The sequence below is a fragment of the Colias croceus genome, chromosome 16, assembly GCF_905220415.1.
Source record: "Colias croceus chromosome 16, ilColCroc2.1".
Taxonomy (NCBI): domain Eukaryota; kingdom Metazoa; phylum Arthropoda; class Insecta; order Lepidoptera; family Pieridae; genus Colias; species Colias croceus.
Genome location: NC_059552.1, coordinates 8,118,519 through 8,138,731, shown reverse-complemented (window position 1 = coordinate 8,138,731; position 20,213 = coordinate 8,118,519). Strand labels below are relative to the sequence as shown.

The 20,213-nt window shown below is 31.7% G+C and overlaps 2 protein-coding genes across 2 annotated transcripts; both read left to right on the top strand.

Annotated features, from left to right (window-relative positions):
* The first annotated feature begins 1,350 nt into the window (after positions 1 to 1,350).
* On the top strand, positions 1,351 to 10,664 carry LOC123698629 (organic cation transporter protein-like). Its single transcript, XM_045645358.1, has 6 exons — positions 1,351 to 1,726; positions 6,509 to 6,707; positions 8,003 to 8,258; positions 8,691 to 9,326; positions 9,630 to 9,811; positions 10,327 to 10,664. Exons 1-6 carry the CDS (start codon positions 1,563 to 1,565, stop codon positions 10,486 to 10,488), a joined length of 1,599 nt encoding a protein of 532 aa, XP_045501314.1. The 5' UTR covers positions 1,351 to 1,562; the 3' UTR covers positions 10,489 to 10,664.
* A 3,906-nt stretch (positions 10,665 to 14,570) lies between these two features.
* LOC123698500 (solute carrier family 22 member 21-like) lies at positions 14,571 to 19,372 on the top strand. Its single transcript, XM_045645150.1, has 6 exons — positions 14,571 to 14,771; positions 15,285 to 15,489; positions 16,610 to 16,865; positions 17,125 to 17,745; positions 18,083 to 18,264; positions 19,217 to 19,372. The coding sequence occupies exons 1-6, from the start codon at positions 14,611 to 14,613 to the stop codon at positions 19,355 to 19,357; spliced, it is 1,566 nt and encodes a 521-aa protein (XP_045501106.1). The 5' UTR covers positions 14,571 to 14,610; the 3' UTR covers positions 19,358 to 19,372.
* Positions 19,373 to 20,213: the final 841 nt, after the last annotated feature.

The window sequence follows — 20,213 nt, the reverse complement described above, 5'->3', positions numbered from 1 at the left end:
AACATTTTATCGTCCAAAGGTTATTTTTTGATTAACATATTTAATCTATGCGTAGAGCTTATGCTTTCAGAAAAAGTCTATCTGTTCATCGGCTAGTGTAGGTAGGCACCAGAAATCTTCCGGGACGGATTTCAAGAAAACCTAAATATATACTTAAAAAATGCCAATTGAGTTTTTATTCGGTTTACATGTTGTTGTTGCTGTTGTTGTTTGAATCATTTTTTCACTACATATTCGAAGAAAGAAACAAATAAGAAATAACTGGTTACCTACCAAGCTATGTCATAATAATATTTTTTTTATATATACATATTTATATTATTTTACTTCACTATCTTTGTTAAAACAACCTACATTGTATAAACAATACCTTAAAGAGTGATTTTATGTTAATTGATTTTTTTTTGTAATTCAATGAAAACAATAATCGATATTAATACATTTAGCTATTTACCATGGTAAATGTAATAAGTTACCGCTTGGTTACCGTGGTAACCGGTAATGGACACTAAATCTATAATAACGGATCTAAACAATTACATGTCTTATTAGATTTTACAAAACATTCCCTGTTCAAAATATATTTTCCGATGGTAAGAAGGCCTCTAAATTGCCGAGATTTTTTTTAATAGTATTGTTGTCTTGATGCATGAGAAAAACCAGTACCAAAAATGGGCATTCTCTTTTCATCAAAATCGGTCCAGTAGTTTATGAGCCTATTAATTACAATCAAACAAACAAACAAAGTTTTCCTCTTTATAATATTAGTACAGATAAATAAATAATAATTCAATTACACGTTCAAGTCAGTAGCTTATACAATATCAATTAAAAACGAGATTAAAATCAATTAACAAAAAAAAATTGGTGATTGAGTAATTGATTTTCATATTTCATGATTTCACCTTTTTTCAATTAACAACCAGTCTATGCTTTTCTAAATATATAAAATTATTATTTTATACTATAAAAATATACGCCAGCAAATATTACTAACAACACTTATTTCATGCCCAATGTCATATCTTAAATTTTTAATCTATGACAAAATGTCGCCCGCCAAAAATTTTGCTCTAACTAAGTTTTAAAAATTATTATCTAGTTACTTACTGATGAAAAGTTATTCCTTTGCACTTTTCCGTATTCTTTGTATTATTTGTGCAATATCGTAACACACACGTAGGCATATTTGATGCGTTTCACTTTAAAACAAATAAAAAATGAGCGTGACGTTCGCGCCAATGAGCGAGCAAGCGACTGAGTGCAGTTACGCCACATGACGTATGTTGAGTGGAACATAAGTGATGTAGGCGGTATCGTCTCCATATTAATATTATCTCAATGTTTATAACTGCTATTTTGTGCATAATTTATTCACTATGTGTGTTAAACGCATGCGAGTAGTTTCGTAGCACGTATAGTTTTAAATAATAGAAATTACGACTGAATTATTTATCGCAGTTAATATAAAATAAAATGACAAATACAATGATTTGTTAGTGTTTATTACACGTTCATATTATTGTTGATTTGTGATTTATTTCGAAGTATTAGTGAGAAATATGTCGAAAGAAGCGGCGGGTTCCGCTTTGGACGAAGTTTGGAGGAAATTGGGTCCATTTGGTAAATACACGGTTGTGAATTATGCACTTTTGCTTATTCCATGTTATTTGTACGGAATGTACGGGTCTGTGTATAATTTTGAAGCTATGGATATAAACTACAGGTGAGTTAAATTTATTTATAAAGTAGAATGAGCTCTAGAAGAAAGCTACATTATTTTTGAGTTATTTATGCCACCTATTGGTATGTAGGCATAACATACCTACTATTTTAGTCATAATAATTATTTTAGATATTAAAACAATTTTCATTCATTATTTGAATAAAATTTCGAGCAAAACATTTAAGATTCATTTGTGTATAAAAATGATCTCATGTAGATTCATACCTATATTTAAAACTGGTTTTGGTTAGGATTTAGAATACATAATAATATTATAATGTTTCATTTATTTACCGGTAAAAGCGGCAGATATTTATGTTTTATCATGTGTAGGCATGACGTATCTGTAGCGATTTATCTTGAATAAATAAATAAAAGGTAAGTAGGTACCTACTTACTTATATGATTTATTTAAATTTATTTTTATAACCTAAACGAACACTAAGCAATGAAAAAAAATTAATAAGAATATAAATATATTTTAAATAAATTATTGTCAGTCTGGCGCTTTTACGTCTGCACCACACTATTTATTGGGTCCATGACCACACTCACAAATTTGGATGATATTTTGAATGAAAACAATTTTAGACCGAGCTAAGAACAGAGGCTATTTTTTATGGGTCACACCTAGTATTTTTTATATGAAGGTAGGTAGGTATATGATAAACTAATTGACTTGAATCTCGTCATATAAACTGTTTATCAAATTACAGTCGCTTCAGTAGTTTAGTGTCCAATATCAAAATACTTCGCAATAATAAAAAAGATAGGTATGCAGTATTGCAATAACATACCTAATGTAGTAATGTTATTTAAAAATATAAAATTATTTCTCATAGGAAGGATTTATATCAAGCATTAATTTATATTTTAATCAAAAATAACAAACGTTTTTTATAAGCCACATTAACATTTATAAGATACCAACGAGATGTACCTACCTACCGAGGAAAAATCGAGAAATACTTTCATTTCGTATTTCAACCCTTTATAGTCATCATCATCAATCATCATCAATACATATAATAAAATTCTAGAAAAGTCGTGTCTGTACAATCAAAATATACTTATAAAAAAAAATTAGCAGGTGCTATTATTAAATCGATCCCAAACCCAAAACTGTAGTTAAAAAAATTTTTGTCTGTTTGTCTGTTTGTCGGTTTGTCTGTTTGTCTGTATGTTCGTGCACGCTAATCTCAGAAACGGCTTATCCGATTAAGATGCGGTTTTCACTAATATATTGTGGTAATCTTCATTTAACATTTAGTGTTTATTTCATGTCAATCGGTTCGTAAATAAAAAAGTTATGACCATTTAAGTATTCACGGCGAACATTTGCTAAGGCATTCTATACACTGTACGATAAAACGTAAGTTATCTGTTACAATTATTATTCCTGTAAATGTCCAAGTGATCATATCGAAAGTGCCCAAGGGTGGGGGGGGGGTGTTGGTCAAATTAGAATTATTCTTACTTCTAGGTAAATTTTATACATAAAATGTCCTTTAAATTATGTCGTATTATATTTTTAACCCCCGACGCAAAAAGATGGGTGATAAGTGTTTGACCGCTATGTGTGTCTGTGTGTGTGTGTCTGTGTGTGCCACCGTAGCTCGCTAACAGGTAATCCGAATTAGATGCGGTTTTTTTAGTTAGGCAGCATATTTTCCGACGCTGGTTCTTAGATAAAGTGTATCAAAATCGGTTCATCCATTTATTATACCTAGGTATATTATTATAGGGGTTAATGTAGGAATGAAAAAAACGAAAGTTGTCAAATATAAGTACCTAAGTAATATATTAAATGAAAGTGAACGACCTATCAGTAACAAATCGGCTCATCTATTTATTTAATATAGGTATAAAAGTGGTAATAAAAAAATGAATTTGTCAAAAATATACTCAAGTGACATATCATATGAAAGGGCATGACGTGTAAAGTTTAATTAGACATGTTTTATCAAAATCGGTTCATCCATTTATTATACCTTTTTATGGGTAAAAGTGGGAATGAAAAAAAAACGAATGTTGTCAAATATACCCAAGTGACATATCAAATAAAAGTGCATAACGGGTGAAGTACACTTAGTTATATTTTTATCCAATTCGGTTTATCCATTTATTAGATTACAGCGGTAAAAGTGGGAATGAATAATGTGGTCAAATAATATACTCAAGCGGCATATCAAAATATGAAAGGGCAACGTGTGAATTACAATTAGTCATATTTTATCGAAATCGGTTCATTCGTTTATTACATTTAGGGCTTTTTAGGGGTGACAGTGGGGATAAATAAACCAAATGGAGCATCAAACTACAGGATATGACGTGTACATATAGGTACAATTAGATATGGTTTACATCAAAATCGGTTCTGCCATTTACTAGGGATGGAAAGGTAAGGGTTGAAAGTCTGTGAAAGAAGAGGGGATATGGGAGCGAGAGGATAGCCACACCCTGGAAATTTTGAACTCTACTCAAAGCTACATAGGCCTGGCCCTTGGCAATATTTTTTCCTAAGTATACCACTTCTTTTGCCACTGTGGTCCATTACAATTTGTGCACGGTTACGGCCCAACTTAAAAGATGACAGATGGCAACAAACTTATAGATATCAATATGATGTAGGAATGTAATATGGAGGTAGAGGTAGGTCTCGCTCACTTGAAAATATTACATGAAAATAAGAAACCGAAAGGAATAAATAATTATTTTACAAACTTCCTGACGATCTTTAAAATTAAGTACCATAATTATGTATTTTGATAATGAGGTATATTATGATGATGTTGGCATGGCAGCCCCGATGACTTTGTTTTTTTTTTATAAATATTTAAAATGGTATTTATTTTTAAAAATCTTCGGGAAGTTTGTGAAATTATTTATTCCTTTTTCTATGTATGCACTTTTCTTCGTAGCGCTGTTTTTTTTTATTTAATTTTTATTGCACGGTCTAAACTGTTTAGTTACTACCTACAGGCGTGAGACAGGATTCAGGAAAGATCTGATTTGGATTTTGTGCTGGATTTGATAAAAACTGAGTATCGATTAAGCTGATCAGTTGCTGCAAGATACATAGTTAAAAACATCCATACAAGGAAGGAAGGAAAAGAAATTTGCTCCCCTGCCCCCTGGTGCCTAAAAATAATATGACATAATTTAAAAGAAATTTTACGTAGAAAATTAATAAGGCATTTTTTTTGTATTGTTTAGCTCAGTTTAGTAATAAATTTTACTTACAGTTCTTTTAATTATTTATGGTAGTCTGTGTTTACTCAATAATTTAAGATAAGTAGTAACTACTATATGCAGTCACTATTCCACGCGGACGAAGTCGCGGGCACAGCTAGTTTATAATAAGTGTCTAAATTTCGCCTTCAACTAGGTACTTATTTAAATGTTATCCAAATCTTTTATATAAAAATGAATCGCAAAATGTGTTGGTAAGCGCATAACTCGAGAACGGCTGAACCGATTTCGATAATTCTTTTTTTATTATATTCCTTGAAGTACGAGGATGGATCTTATGTAGAGAAAACGTAAACATGTACCACGGGCGAAGCCGGGGCGGACCGCTAGTAGGTTATAAATATACATAAAATTTTGGTTTTATCCTGCGGTGGGATCTTATACCTACTATAACAAATAGCCATAACGCAGACAGAGTTCATAATATTAGTATTCATATTAGGTATATTTTAACTATAGTCATCTTATAATCAGAGCGTACGGTACAAGACCTTATTAAACCATACTAATGATGGTATTTATTACCCCGCAATTATCCACTAAGAGCGATGCACGCTATAGAATGGACCAATTAACTTATATCAACCTAATTGTTTTGTATTGTACAAATAGTTAAAGCTCGTCTATATAACACTATGTATAAGCTCTATCTCTATATTTATAATATTCTCTATAGGTACATTTAACGTTTGCCGTTTGAAGAGTTTCGTTGAACGAGCTAATCTCAGGAACTACGGGTCCCATTTGAAAAAAATCTTTCAGTATTAGATAGCTCATTAATCGAAGAAGACGATAGAATATAATTATATCATCACGCTAAGGCCTAAGACTAATAGGAGCGCGAGCGGAGCAATGCAGGTAAAACCGCGGGGCATAGCTAGTTTATCATACGCATGTTGGTTAAAACAAACAGATCATCACTATCAAGTAAACGCTACAAAATTGTATTGATTGTATTGAATTTTGTTGTTGAACGCAATTAGCTATATTACCATTAACATATTGAGTAAATTAACAGAAGTGTTTACAAAAATAATAACATATTAGCAGAAGCTAAAATATGTTATTATTTTTATAAAAAAAATAAAAACAAGACAGTTATCGACAATCTTGCAACAAGTAAATGTACGACTGACTTCATATTTTTAACACTACTTCACTTACTTTCTCATGGCTGATTCTCACATATGTTTAAGAATATACCTACCGTTAAAAATAAGTACTCTTCTAAGTCACGGGACAAAATATCACGGGCAAAAACTTTCATCCTCTATTTCAACGTTCATCAACAACGATTTTTGTAACAAAACGAGCCATATTTGATCCTGATTCTTTTACTATTTTCGTTCAAAATTTTATTTTAATATGTCTTGTTCTTTAACCGTGCAAGAACTGTCTTTCGCCTTTCTTTTTGAGTCAATAAAAAGCAACGAGTATCACTTTTTTCTTAAATAAATCCAAATTGTTCTCATTGGGAAACTAAAGTATATTCTAATATTATACAAGATTTTACAAACCGAAACTTTGCAGATGCGAGATACCGGAATGCGAAGGTGCAAACGAAGCTATTTGGCTCGAATACGCTATTCCGAAAGAAAACAACAAATTCGAGAGGTGTAAGAGATTCCTATATAATGGCACAGATAAGTGTGAAGTTAGTGGGTTTTCTACTATTCAAGAGGGATGTGATTCTTATGTGTACAGCGATGAAGACTCCGTGGTTAAAGATGTAAGTACCTATAGTGTGTAAGTAGTTTAAGTGTAGTTCGTTTGAGTAATGTACTATCTAGTTTGTTGTTGGTAGTAGTAATGATTTATCTTAATGTAGTGTGTAGTAACTATTTAATGCAGATCTGTGTGTGTAGTTTATCAGTTTGAACACGATGTAGTCAGTGGTTGATGATAATTTGCCTCTATGAGGTTTATGGTATAACTAATCTATTACTAATATTATAAAGCTGAAGAGTTTGTTTGTTTGAATGCGCTAATATCGGGAACTACTGTTACAATTTGAAAAAATTCCGGTGTTAGATAGCCTATTTATCGAGGAAGAAGATCGCTGAGACCAACAGGAGCTCAGCACAGTGTGTTATATAAAACACTTGTGTTGTATAAAAATGTCGAATAACTAGAAACAATAAAATTTTGTGTCTGTGGAGTTTTAAAGTAGATACAGTATGCAACGTTATAAGTCTATACCAATGTTATTAAATAAATATCTGTATACAGGGTTACTTGTAAAACACCAGCAACCTCGCAGGACAAGATAGTTAACATCATAAGTAACAACATTTGTTCTACGACTTTTGGTATAACGCAATAAATTATTTTTAAATGATTTTTTAAACTTTTATTGTACTCTCCTAACATTTGTGAGTCTATGTTCTATTCATTATCGGATGGACGACGCGACGCCCCCTTCCCCCTCCCGTTCGCTTCTTGTTTACGTAATTTTTGGGAGGCGTAGAGTTTATAATATTCAAACGGAAAATTGAATGAATATTTATTTTTGTATGAAAATAAAATGTAACAAATTATCAAAAGTCGTAGAACAAATGTTGTTGCTTATGATGTTAGCTATCTTGTCCTGCGAGGTTGCCGGTGTTTTACAAGTAACCCTGTATATCAACATTGTTTTAACAAAAACAATAAGTAGGTATATAATACAGAACAATGCAAACATCCTACCATAAACACTATAGCGTGATCTACTCTAGTTTCTTTTACAAACATAATATCAGGTCCATTTATATGCAAATTACTATTAAAAGTGTTATATTGATACAAAACAATATTAAATAGAAAATTATGAAGTAAATTTATTAAGATGATAAGGTATTTTTATAACGATAATTCTTTTTCTTATTATATTCCTTAAAGTACGAGGATGGTTCTTATGTAGAGAAAACGGAAATATGTACCACGGGCGAGGCCGGGGCGGACCGCTAGTAATTTATAATTATCTATTTATGGAGTTTAATATGTATTTAAGTCAAATTCCAAAATTGTAAATATTTATTACAGTTCAACCTTGGCTGCCAAAATTGGAAGAGGACTTTAATAGGTACAATGTATGGAGCAGGCTTTTTCATATCTCTCCCTATTACTGGGATATTATCTGATCAATTTGGGAGAGTAAAGGCAATGGCTGTAGCGTCTTTTTTATGTGGTATATGTGGAGTTATAAGATCATTCTCTACTAGTTACATTATGCTGATTGCTACAGAGTTCCTTGAGACTGCCTTAGGCGCGGGGGCTTATAATGCTGCGTTTGTTTTTGGTAAGTATATTGTAAATATGGATTTGATTTATGGGAAATAAGAAATGGTTAAAGTTTATAACGATCAGCTTCTTTAAAAAACAATAGATATAGAGGGAGATACACAGGAAATAATGACTAAGTGCGATGTAGACCACTTAGCATCTATATAAAATAATGGAAAATATACTAGTACAATGATTTATTTATTGTTAGAACGAATATAATGCACAATCGTTTTAAAAAGTTGATCTATGAAAATGATAGATGTGTTTCTTCATATATAAAAAGATCTCTGAAATTAATTTCTAAAAGAAAAACTATTTGAACTTCAGACAAGTATTTTTATAATAATTGTGAATTTTCGGTATTGAATATTTTGTAGTTGTAAATAAGTTGTAAAGAGTTACTTGGCCAAATTGGGACTGTTTAAAATTTTGTTTGTTTTTTTAGCGATGGAACTAGTACAGCCAAAAGGACGAGTTTTTGGTAATACATTAATAAATTTCGCATACATATGTGGTACAATGACCCTATCACTACTCGCGTGGTACCTTCAAAACTGGAGATATCTACTCCGATGCATTTATACACCAGCAATTTTGGTTATATCTTACTTATTTTTTCTCAAAGAAAACCCTCGATGGCTTCTTTGTAAAGGAAGGTACGAAGATGCTCTCTCAGTAATAAACAAAGCAGAAAAATTGAATAATATCAAACTACCAGAAGATCTATTAACTTCTTTAAGGTCAGAATCTGACGTGAAAAACAAAAAGGAAGAAAACGAAAACAAAGAAACGCTCGTATCAGTTCTAAAGGAAGTTATACGATCAAAGACAATAGCTTCTAGACTGATGTTATGCTGTTACCTTTGGGTAACTTGTTCATTTACGTACTATGGCTTATCAATAAATTCAGTCTTTTTGGCTGGTAATAGGTATTTGAATTTCCTCCTGGTAGTGTTTGTTGAGATACCAGCAAATGCTATTTGCTTGCTAGTGCTGGACAGGTTTGGCAGGAAGAAAGTTCTGGTCATCGTGTATATGTTAAGCGCAATATTTTGTATGAGCTTATCTTTTATACCTAAAGGTGAGCAAAAAATTAAGACATAAGTTATAAGGAAAAAAATGTTAAATATATCTCTGATTCCATGACACTTTATATTTTGTAGACCTTGAAAACAACGATAAAAACATCTAACTTTTTAACAGTTTAATTCGTAAAAACAGTTTGAAGCATTTTGCATCTAATTTTTCTATTTTTATTTATCACGCTTTACACGGATTCTATTTTCTATAACTTCATCCCTGAACCTAATCGAAATGATGTGCATTTTTCTCATAGAATTTATCAAAATTTCAAAAAATTTACTAAACACATTTAACCTTTCAGAAACATCAATCTGGCCTTTACTTCTGTACTTAGGTGGCAAGTTTTCCATAACAATAGCCTACAGTACAGTGTATGTGACGGTCTCTGAGGTGTTCCCAACCAACGCTAGACAATCTCTACTCGCTTTCTGTGCGACAACTGGCCGCGTTGGTTCAACTTTAGCACCACAGACACCTTTGTTGGTAAGGTAAAAATTATTATATAGATTATATTAGATTTAAAATGTTTTAATGTTTTGCTGGATACTTCCTCTTTTTCATCTTGTATTAAAATACTGTAAATATTACATACAATTATCAAATATCTACAAATAAGACTTGGATCATTGAAAAATATTTTAAACTACCTATTTTTTTTTGAGAAATTAGAAGATTTAGATAATAATCAGTCTGTTAACTGTATAGTTGATTTGTGAGTATGTTGAAGACGAATTTTAAGTTTTAAGTGTTTTTGTTCTAATCTATACTAGAAAATTCCTGGAATCCATACTAATATTATAAATGCGAAAGTAACTCTGTCTGTCTGTCTGTCTGCTACTCAATCACGCCTAAACTACTGAACCAATTTGCATGAAACTTGGTATGGAGATATTTTGATACCCGAGAAAGGACATAGGCTACTTTTTATTGCAAAATATGTACCACGGGCGAAGCCGGGGCGGACCACTAGTAATTTAATAAATGCTATCTAATTTCAGGCATTATACTACCACAATCTACCAACAATATTCTTCGGAAGTGTGGCCCTGCTAGCTAGTGCTTTAGCCCTGACTTTACCCGAGACAATAAACGTGACCTTACCTGATAATATAGAAGAAGCCAAACAGATGTCTAAATTAAAACAAGCTGCCAAAGATTAAATTTAAATTACTATAATATTATAATGTATTATTTTGTTTGTGTTATGAGTATACGAGGAAATATAAGTTAAAATGTGTCTTAATACTCATTTTTCTATGGTCATACTTTTGTTTGTTTATTTATGTTAAAACTTAAGAAATATGTTTAATGAATTATACAATTATTTTATACTTTATTGTGTTTATTATTCTACATACTCTGAGATGTTTTCTCCATATAATAAACTAGTGGTCCGCCCCGGCTTCGCCCGTGGTACCTACATGTTTAAACTATCCTATCTCTCAAGTTGGATCGAACTGCACATGGTGTGCGAATTTTATTATAATCGTTTAAGTGGTTTAGGAGTCCATTGAGGACAAACATTGTGACACGAGATTTATATATATATATTTATTTATTTATTTATTTATTTATTTACATCACATAGAACTTACTATCATTACAGGATTCTAACCTAATTCGACAGTGTTCTTTTATAAATTAACAAAAACAAATCTCATCTCATCAAACATCAATAATGTATATAATCAATATATTATATAATAAATAGAAAGAAAAAGTCACTTCAGTTTAATGTAAGTATTGTTTTAACGCGAGGTATTTCAACGCGAGGCAAGATTGGAGGTGAGGTGTGCGGGGCCGTTCGCGTGACACGCGCTCCTCGCGCTCCTCGCGTCGTTTGTTTTTCGTAACGTTAGCGCTATGCCACAGTGTAAAATACTTATATCAAAAGTAAATTGTGATCAATTTTTATTATGTAAGCAATGTAAAAGTGTTTGTGTCAGATTGTAAATATAAAAGTAAACAAAGAAATCATTTACAACTTTATAAACTGAGATAAGTAGGTACTAGGAATTTATTGATTAGCACAACATAATTATGGAAGTACCTACTTGGTGTAACTAATAAATATTACTTGCTGCTACCAGTAGAAGCTTAGAGTATTATATTAGAATAGTATAGAGCGCGTGTATTACAATATAACTACAATACTACAACAATCTACAAAAATGGTCTGATATTATTTCTTCGTAAAATTATAAAAAAAAAAAGTTTTATTGAAAAATATAAATATCGCTAATTTCTGAACATTTTCACTCATAACATTTTTATTTATAGTTCTATGACAAAAAGTTACTGGACCAAAATTGTAGAAAATTTAATTTGCAACAAATAATGTTGACAATTTTTTTTTATCAGATTAATAGTTTAAGAGATATATCATAAAAACCATATTAAGCGCTATTTTTAAGATGGCGGCCGTGGGACAAGGGTGGCGACCCCACAAACTTGGTGATAGCTTCACACTAACCCCCCCTATACATCAAAAAAATAAAATGCGTCCTCCTAAAAAACGCAACCCCAAATGTAACTTTTCAATGAACTATAATAACAATGATTATGAACTAACTATTATCATCTATTATACAGTAAAAGTTCCTTATTCGCGCTTCCTTTATTCGCGTTTTCACTATTCGGGAATTAAAAAAATGCGACCCAATTTCTATATTCGCGACTAAAAATTTTTTTATTCGCGGATTTAATAAGTACATACATAATAATAAAATTATTCCAATAGGTATCTAACACAATATCCTTGTCATATGGACTAATAAGAAAGTAAAATAGATCTTATTACAAGTTAGCCTAAAGTACATAATATTATGTTGTTAATTAATGATATCGCCGAGGCCTTTGACCCAAGCCGCCTTTGTCGCAAGCCGCCTTTGCCGCGATTGATGTTTTTGAGAATGTAAATAAACAGAATGGAAGCAACCTTATAACTCAATAAATAAAGTATATTTTTAAATGTAGTTCCGTTTATAGTAAAAGCCGCTTTGCGTGTTTTATAGGTTTCGTCTTTCACATTCGTTACAAAAATAATTGTGATCGAGTAACGTCTACTGCACTCTTCCTAGTTTATAAATTTATAATGTCAACTAAAAAAAATGAGACACGAAAAAAATCTCAATCGTCACCTAGGAACGTATAACGTAGAACCTATAATCTAATATATAAAAATCAATGCCACTTTTCGTTGTAATTCCATAACTCGAGAACGGCTGAACCGATTTCGATAATTCTTTTTTTATTATATTCCTTGAAGTACGAGGATGGTTCTTATGTAGAGAAAACGTAAACATGTACCACGGGCGAAGCCGGGGCGGACCGCTAGTCCCATATAATAATTACCATTCCGTATTCACGGTTTCTGTATTCGAGGCATAATATATTTTATGGAACATATACCCCGCCAATAAGGAACTTTTACTGTAGTGATTAATAATTATTATTAGTCAATAATCATTATTATTTGACTATTATCAATTATTTTTTAACAAATAATCATTATTGTTTTTTTCCTTAAAATAAACAACTGTAATTAATAATTATACCCCAAAATTATGCAAATAATACACCAATTACGTAATAATAATCCATACTAATATTATAAATGCGAACGTAACTCTGTCTGTCTGTCTGTTACTCAATCACGCCTAAACTACTGAACCAATTTGCATGAAATTTGGTATAGAGATATTTTGATACCCGAGAAAAGGCATAGGCTACCTTTTATTGCGAAATATGTACCACGGGCGAAGCCGGGGCGGACCACTAGTATTATATATATAAAACAAATTATTATAAACTAAACTCTTATTTCACAGTAACGCAGCTTTTATCGTTTTGAAATAAAAGCATACGAGGTGAAACTTTATGACCAACTGATATTTTTATTCTGTGGCATCAAGTAACTACGTTTTTATCATATTACTCAATTTACATACTAGTTCTCTTTTCCTGTCCTTTTTTGTGATACTGACACTGCTTTCTTCCGAATTTTGTTTGTTTTGTTACCCATTTTCAATAATTTATCTTTACTCAAAACTTAAAATCGAGCGGAGATAATTTGACACAGGTCCTACGTTAGCAAGCGCCTGATCAGGACTGGCGGGGTAGCGGGCAGCGCGGTTTGTAAAGAAAACGCTGGGCAACGTTAAGTTCTGAGATATAATATGTATTTAATAATTACAGGGCTTCAGTAGAAAACCAAAATTTAGCACGTTTTCTGCAGTACATCAAAATACATATCCTTATATAAAAATTATTTCCAAAATCAGAAATTTCATTAATAAATAATTCGTTTTCGATCTTTATTTTAGCCTATTTTTATGATTTTATATGATCGAACAAAATACACGTGGTTGTGTAACAAATTAGCACACTTTTTAGGAAATATCTTGAAGTGTATTGATTATTTTTTCTAGAAGCGTCATATAATTGCAAATACATGAAAAATTTGATCTTGCAAACCAATTTTACTCCGCTTCGCTGAAAGGACTCCCCTTAAACGAAGATACAAATTGTATGTACCTACATACAAAGAAGACAGGATAACTAAAGGATAACCGTGTGCTATAAAAAACAAGGAAAGAAAATCCATACTAATATTATAAATGCGAAAGTTACTCTGTCTGTCTGTCTGTTACTCAATCACGCCTTTACTACTGAACCAATTTGCATGAAATTTGGTATAGAGATATTTTGATACCCGAGAAAGGACATAGGATAGGTTTTATCCCGGAAATCCCACGGGAACGGGAACTATGCGGGTTTTTCTTTGACTGCGCGAGCGATGCCGCGGGTGGAATGCTAGTTCACAATAAATATAAAATTATCGAATAATGCAGTAATCAAATTAAGAATTTTAATTTATTTAGGAAATGAGTAGGAGTAATTATATTTCTTGTTTACTTGTCCTACGTAATCTTTCAAAGCGAAAACAATAGAGCAATTTATATTCTATTGTATTCATACGGTAATTTTCAACGGTAACGCAAAGAATACAGTAGTGGACCAACCTTAACCTTACAAAGATAATTCTTATAAATATCACAGCTCTTCAGATTTCATAAAGTAAGCAAACAGTAATAAAACCAACCAAGATATATAATATATAATATATGATAAGATATATATGATATCAAGCGATATTTAAGATAAAATAAAAGATGAATATAATAGAAAATAAAACATTTAATATACTTACGGCACAGACACAATGAATATTTATATGAGATAGTAGTTAAAAGTTATTTTCCATCGTATATTCTGTGAAAATGTCTCAAGGAATTGGTGCAAAACTAGACCAGATTTGGAAGTGTTTGGGCCCTTTCGGCAAGTTTACTGTGTTGAATTATTGTTTATTATTGTTCCCATGTTTTCTAAGTGGTATGTACACTTCTTCGTTTAATTTCGAGGCCATGGATATAAATTATAGGTAAGTGGCTTATTGGCATTACGTGGAAATTACGTCTTTGTTCCGATCAAAATTTATCTCAATGGCAATTATCAGATTCTGGGTATTTTATGGTAGATAATAAACAAGATGAATTTATCAATACCAAAAATTCATTATGAATAACAATAACATTCAATATTTCATGTTTATGATAAATTAGGATATTATTTTTATAGAGCTCCTTATTCTAATACTGAAGTTAAAACATTTACCTTCATTCGTCTATGACTGTTAGCCTTCCTTTAAGAAATAATACAATTGGACTACCGACTAACTTTCAATACATTGATCATGTTTATTTGTATGACGTTAGTGCCTTAATTCCATCTATAAAAATTTATTTGAGGGAACGGAAGGGAAGGGAGTCTGAAATATTTGATAAAAAAATAACAGAAATTGATAATAGTGCACTTCAGGTTACGTTTTACACGTGGCCAAGTATTTCAACAATTGGTGATTATGTTATATTTTCCATGATTTTTACGATTTCAGATGTAAAATACCACAATGTGAAGGTTTGAATGATACCCTTTGGCTGGATTATGCAATACCAAAGGTTAACAATAAGTTTGACAAATGTAACAGTTACGAGTTTGTTGATGACGATGGGAAATGTGATGTTAATAGTTTTAACCGTTCGTCTATAGTTAAGTGTGACGCTTATGTTTATAGTGATGAAGATTCAATTGTTAAAGATGTAAGTATAGTGGTTGCGGTTAATGATTAAATTTTGGAAATTTGTGAATAGGGCAATAAAGGATCGTTTAATTATCATGTAGATAAAATGTGAAAATGTATAGTTTCGAAAAGTTACCGGTTCGATCATAATAAAAATATAATAAAATACTAATATTATAAAAAGTTTGTGAGTTTGTGATGTTGGAGAGGTAATCCTTGGATCTACAGAACCGATTCTTTTTCCGATAGAAAACCACGCTGTCTCATCTGTGAGTGTCATAGGATCCGGGACAAGTGGCTAGTAAATTATTTCAAAAACAATCATTGTCCTTACAATTTTAAATTATTGGTTAGTTCAATGTCACTATCGTCAGAAATTTACCATCTTAGTTCATGAATTGTAATTTTAAACATTAAAGTGTAGAAATTATTAGTATTGATAAAGTTCTATTGAGTGTACTCTGTTGAGAATTCTAAGTACTGATAGTTATTTTCAGCTAATCCGTTAGGATTCTATTCAATATCACTCCCACGTATTATAAACCACTTTACAGGGAAATCGAATAGTTTATAGTCATGTAATTGACGTATTTTTAATATTGTGTAATGAATAGAATCTTAGTAAAATATTTTGCTATCGTTAAGAATTGAATACTTAAAGCACTCAAGATTTTATATTATGAGACAAGAAAAATAACCTCTACTGTTCTTTTATATTTCTACAACAATTATTATTATTATGTAGTTAATTATATATTCCCGTATGGGCCCGTGTCCCAGCAGTAGGAACATAATTGGCCGATGATGATGATGATGATAATACAGTAGACCCGTGTTACACCGGCCCCTGGCCTATCCGTAGATAATTTCCGCGTATCATGCAAGGCTTGATACAAGATTTAACAGTGTACAAAACGTGCCACCACTGATTTACATTACTCTAAGATATTTTAATTAGGACTACTACAACATACGCAATGATTCATGATTTGTACCTCTTTCTGAAACAGAACTAACTAAAACGTATTATTTTATCTTTATCATTTATTTTTCATTAGGTCCATAGAACTGTACATATTTTTAAAAATGACTAAACGATATATTTGTTCAATAAATTGACCTAAACTGTTTTCTTCCAGTTTGATCTTGGATGCCAATATTGGAAGCGAACTTTCGTAGGTTCAGCGTACAGCGCAGGATACTTCATAGCGCTTCCCCTAACTGGGATCTTCTCTGACAATTTCGGTCGAGTGAAAGCGATATCCGTAGCAACATCTATGTATGGAGTGTTTGGCTTATTGAGATCGATCTCTACTGGTTATGTGATGTTCGTTATGGCAGCATTCCTTGAAACTGCCTCTTCGGCTGCCGCGTATAGCGCTTCTTTTGTCTTTGGTAAGTTTGCTGTTGAGGTATTTTGAATTTTGTATCGGTACTTCAAATTACGTAAATATATAGGATTTTTTTGACAATTTGATTGCTACAAATAGTCACCCTAAATTCTATGACCCTTATTTGCAATTCTCTCAATCTCTACTTCTATTCAGTTGATATACATCTTATTGGTGAAAGCAATTCACAAATAACATGATTACTTTCAATCGTCTTACAAATTTTCTCCCATTTATAGAACTTAATTATTTTTTGCTTTTAGGCATGGAATTAGTGCGACCCAGTGGACGTGTATTTGGCAACACTCTTATGAATTTCTCTTACATCTGTGGGTCAATGACCCTACCCATGATTGCTTGGTGGTTACAAGATTGGAGACGTATGCTTCGACTCGTCTATACACCCTCACTTTTCGTCATATTCTACCTTCTTTTCGTCAACGAAAGTCCAAGATGGTTACTCAGTAAAGGACGACACGAAGAAGCTATTGCAATAGTTAAGAAAGCTGAAACGATGAATAATATAAAAGTGCCAGATCATTTACTAGCTTCTCTCAAAGCTAGTCCTAAATCTGAAGAAGATAAATGTGAATCGTTCTCATCTGTTTTTGTCCAAGTAGTGAAATCAAAAACGATGTCACTCAGATTGATTTTGTACTGCTATCTGTGGACATCTTGTGCCTTTGGGTATTATGGTATGTCTATAAATTCAGTGTCATTAGCTGGAAACAAGTATTTGAACTTTATGCTGGTGGCCTTTATAGAAATACCAGCGAATACATTATGTTGTATGGTTCTGAATAAGTTTGGAAGGAAGAAGGTTTTGATTACATGGTATACGCTGAGCGCAGTTTTCTGCATTTGTTTGAGCTTCTTACCGAAACGTGAGTATTATTTTTTAAATTAATGTACTTCATTGCAAGGCTTTGAATAATTGTTACTAGTGTAACAAAATCTATTTGAACAAACAAAATTTAAGAAATTAAACCAGCTAGAATAAGGAAGTTTTGTTGGTAATGTATTATATGGTACTAATTTTTTAAGTCCTTTTATCAAACAGACACTCAGCTAAAACTATGCTAAGGTGCATCATGGCTCTGATTCCACATAGCGGTTAGCCGATAAATCATAACATTCATATCACTGGAATAAAGAATTATTGGAGTTGTAAATGTGAATTAATATTACTTTTTTTTTACCTTATATCATTTTTTTCCACAGAGGATTCCATATGGCCGTTAATTTTCTACCTCGCTGGGAAGTTTTCAATAACAGTAGCATACACTACAGTGTACATCTCAGTATCAGAAGCATTCCCCACAAATGCGCGGCAGTCTCTATTGGCTATATGTTCTAGTACGGGTAGAATTGGTTCCACTTTGGCACCATTAACTCCATTACTTGTAAGTATTTGTAAGTAATATTAACTATTTAGTAATCTGTCGTAGTAAAGTAGGTATATTGTTTTTATCTATTTTTACGCTTTGAGTTTTATCAAAATCAATATTCAGTAGTTGGTGATGTAGAAATTCTAAAAACAAACAAAAAAATAAATACGTGGTGGACGGTGGTGTTAGATGTAATTATAACCTTAATACGGTGAACCCAAAAGGTCTCAGATTTAATATTTTGATTAAAATATTGCCGTATTGTTTCTGAATTAAGTATTCTAATCAGATAAAATTATTCATTCTAAAAGCTTTTCTGTATGGTTTTATTCTACATCATGTAACGATAAATTCAGTATTCTCTAGAGAGCATAATTTCGTACTTTTGAACGCGAATTTTTTGTAATCAGTTTTTATAACTTATTTCCTGTTATAAACTTTAGTAATAATTCACATCATGATGGGTTATTATTTATGTTTCTCAAGCGATACCGTAACCAATAACAGAGCAAAAGTTTTCATCTCATAGTTTGTAACTATGAGTTCTTTGTAAGACTTAGTTCTTGAATTCAATGTATTTCCAATAGTATGATATTTACTTGACGATCTAGAACAAATCTTTCTCTAGCAGACTTCAGTTTAGTTATGAATGTTAGGAAGATTCTTTAGATACCTGGATGGAATCAAATAATAATACATATTTATACGTATAAACATCTTCCTACTTCTCTAAACCGTTTTTCTGTTGCCATGATAATCGAATTGAATCGATTAATCTATCATTATGTAGTGTTTTCTATTTGTGTTACTTGTTGTATCATTTTTTTTTATTTACATTATTTTAAAAATATAATTATTTAATTCCTCTAGTTGTCAGTTACTATCAATATTAATTGTTTCCCGTCAATCAATCAAACAAGAAACTAACTTTTAAATATTCTATATTAAACTAATCAATTTTTTACAGGCGCTGTATTACGAGAATTTACCAACCATATTCTTCGGAAGTCTAGCTCTGACAGCCAGCGTGTTGTCCCTCGCAACACCGGAAACAAACAATCTTACTTTACCGGATAATACGAAGGAAGCTGAAAAGATCTCTAAATAAAATTAAGTCAATGAAGTTTCGTTTTTTTTTCAACCAACGATTAAAATTCCTGTTTCAGTTTCGAGTATTCTGGCGGAGCAGTGCCATATTGTTGTTAAAGATCATCAGACGCTAATATTAAAAAAGACGTATTTTAATTATGGAGTTTTTTATAATATTTGTAAGATATTTCTAATGTACACTTTCCACCAGTGGCGATTTGAATTACAAACTTTTACAAATTTCTCTATTCTGTCACCATTTTATTTCTGAAACGCAAAACATGTACCATTTATTGGATGTAGGTAAGTCTATATTTATAATACGACCTTAAGAGAGAAAAATTAACTTTAATATCATTGAGATTTATATCCCTATGACTTGAGGACACTCGCTGCATTATACCTACATTACGTATAAGATAAATGCCCTATCTAAGACTTCTTTGATCTGTCACTCTGTATCTACTTATCTCAAATATAACCTGAGTGTACCTACTTAACATCGTAACATTGTAGTTTATCGTAATAAATGATGAGATTGAATGATACGTCTTCATTTTAATAATGATTTGCTTTATTCGTGTTCTGACGATGAATTTCGATATTGAATCTGCTGGGGATAGAAACATATACTGACCTAATCTATATATATAAAACTCAAAGGTGACTGATATAGTGATCTATCAACGCACAGCCCAAACCACTGGACGTATCGGGCTGAAATTTGGCATGCAGGTAAATGTCATAACGTAGGCGTCCCCTAAGAAAGGATTTTAGAAAATTCACCCCCTAAAGGGGTAAAATAGGGGATGTAAACTTATACCATGAAAATTTATCTTTTCCACGCAAGCGAAGCTGCGGGCAACTGCTAGTTA

Bases quoted from the DNA above. Each gene is read 5' to 3' on its own strand.
- LOC123698629 (XM_045645358.1), top strand. From the start codon at position 1,563: ATGTCGAAAGAAGCGGCGGGTTCCGCTTTGGACGAAGTTTGGAGGAAA. The intron at 1,727-6,508 runs GTGAGTTAAATT...GAAACTTTGCAG, and splicing joins GCTATGGATATAAACTACAG to ATGCGAGATACCGGAATGCG. The intron at 9,812-10,326 runs GTAAGGTAAAAA...ATCTAATTTCAG, and splicing joins CACCACAGACACCTTTGTTG to GCATTATACTACCACAATCT.
- LOC123698500 (XM_045645150.1), top strand. From the start codon at position 14,611: ATGTCTCAAGGAATTGGTGCAAAACTAGACCAGATTTGGAAGTGTTTG. The intron at 16,866-17,124 runs GTAAGTTTGCTG...TTTTGCTTTTAG, and splicing joins TAGCGCTTCTTTTGTCTTTG to GCATGGAATTAGTGCGACCC. The intron at 18,265-19,216 runs GTAAGTATTTGT...AATTTTTTACAG, and splicing joins CACCATTAACTCCATTACTT to GCGCTGTATTACGAGAATTT.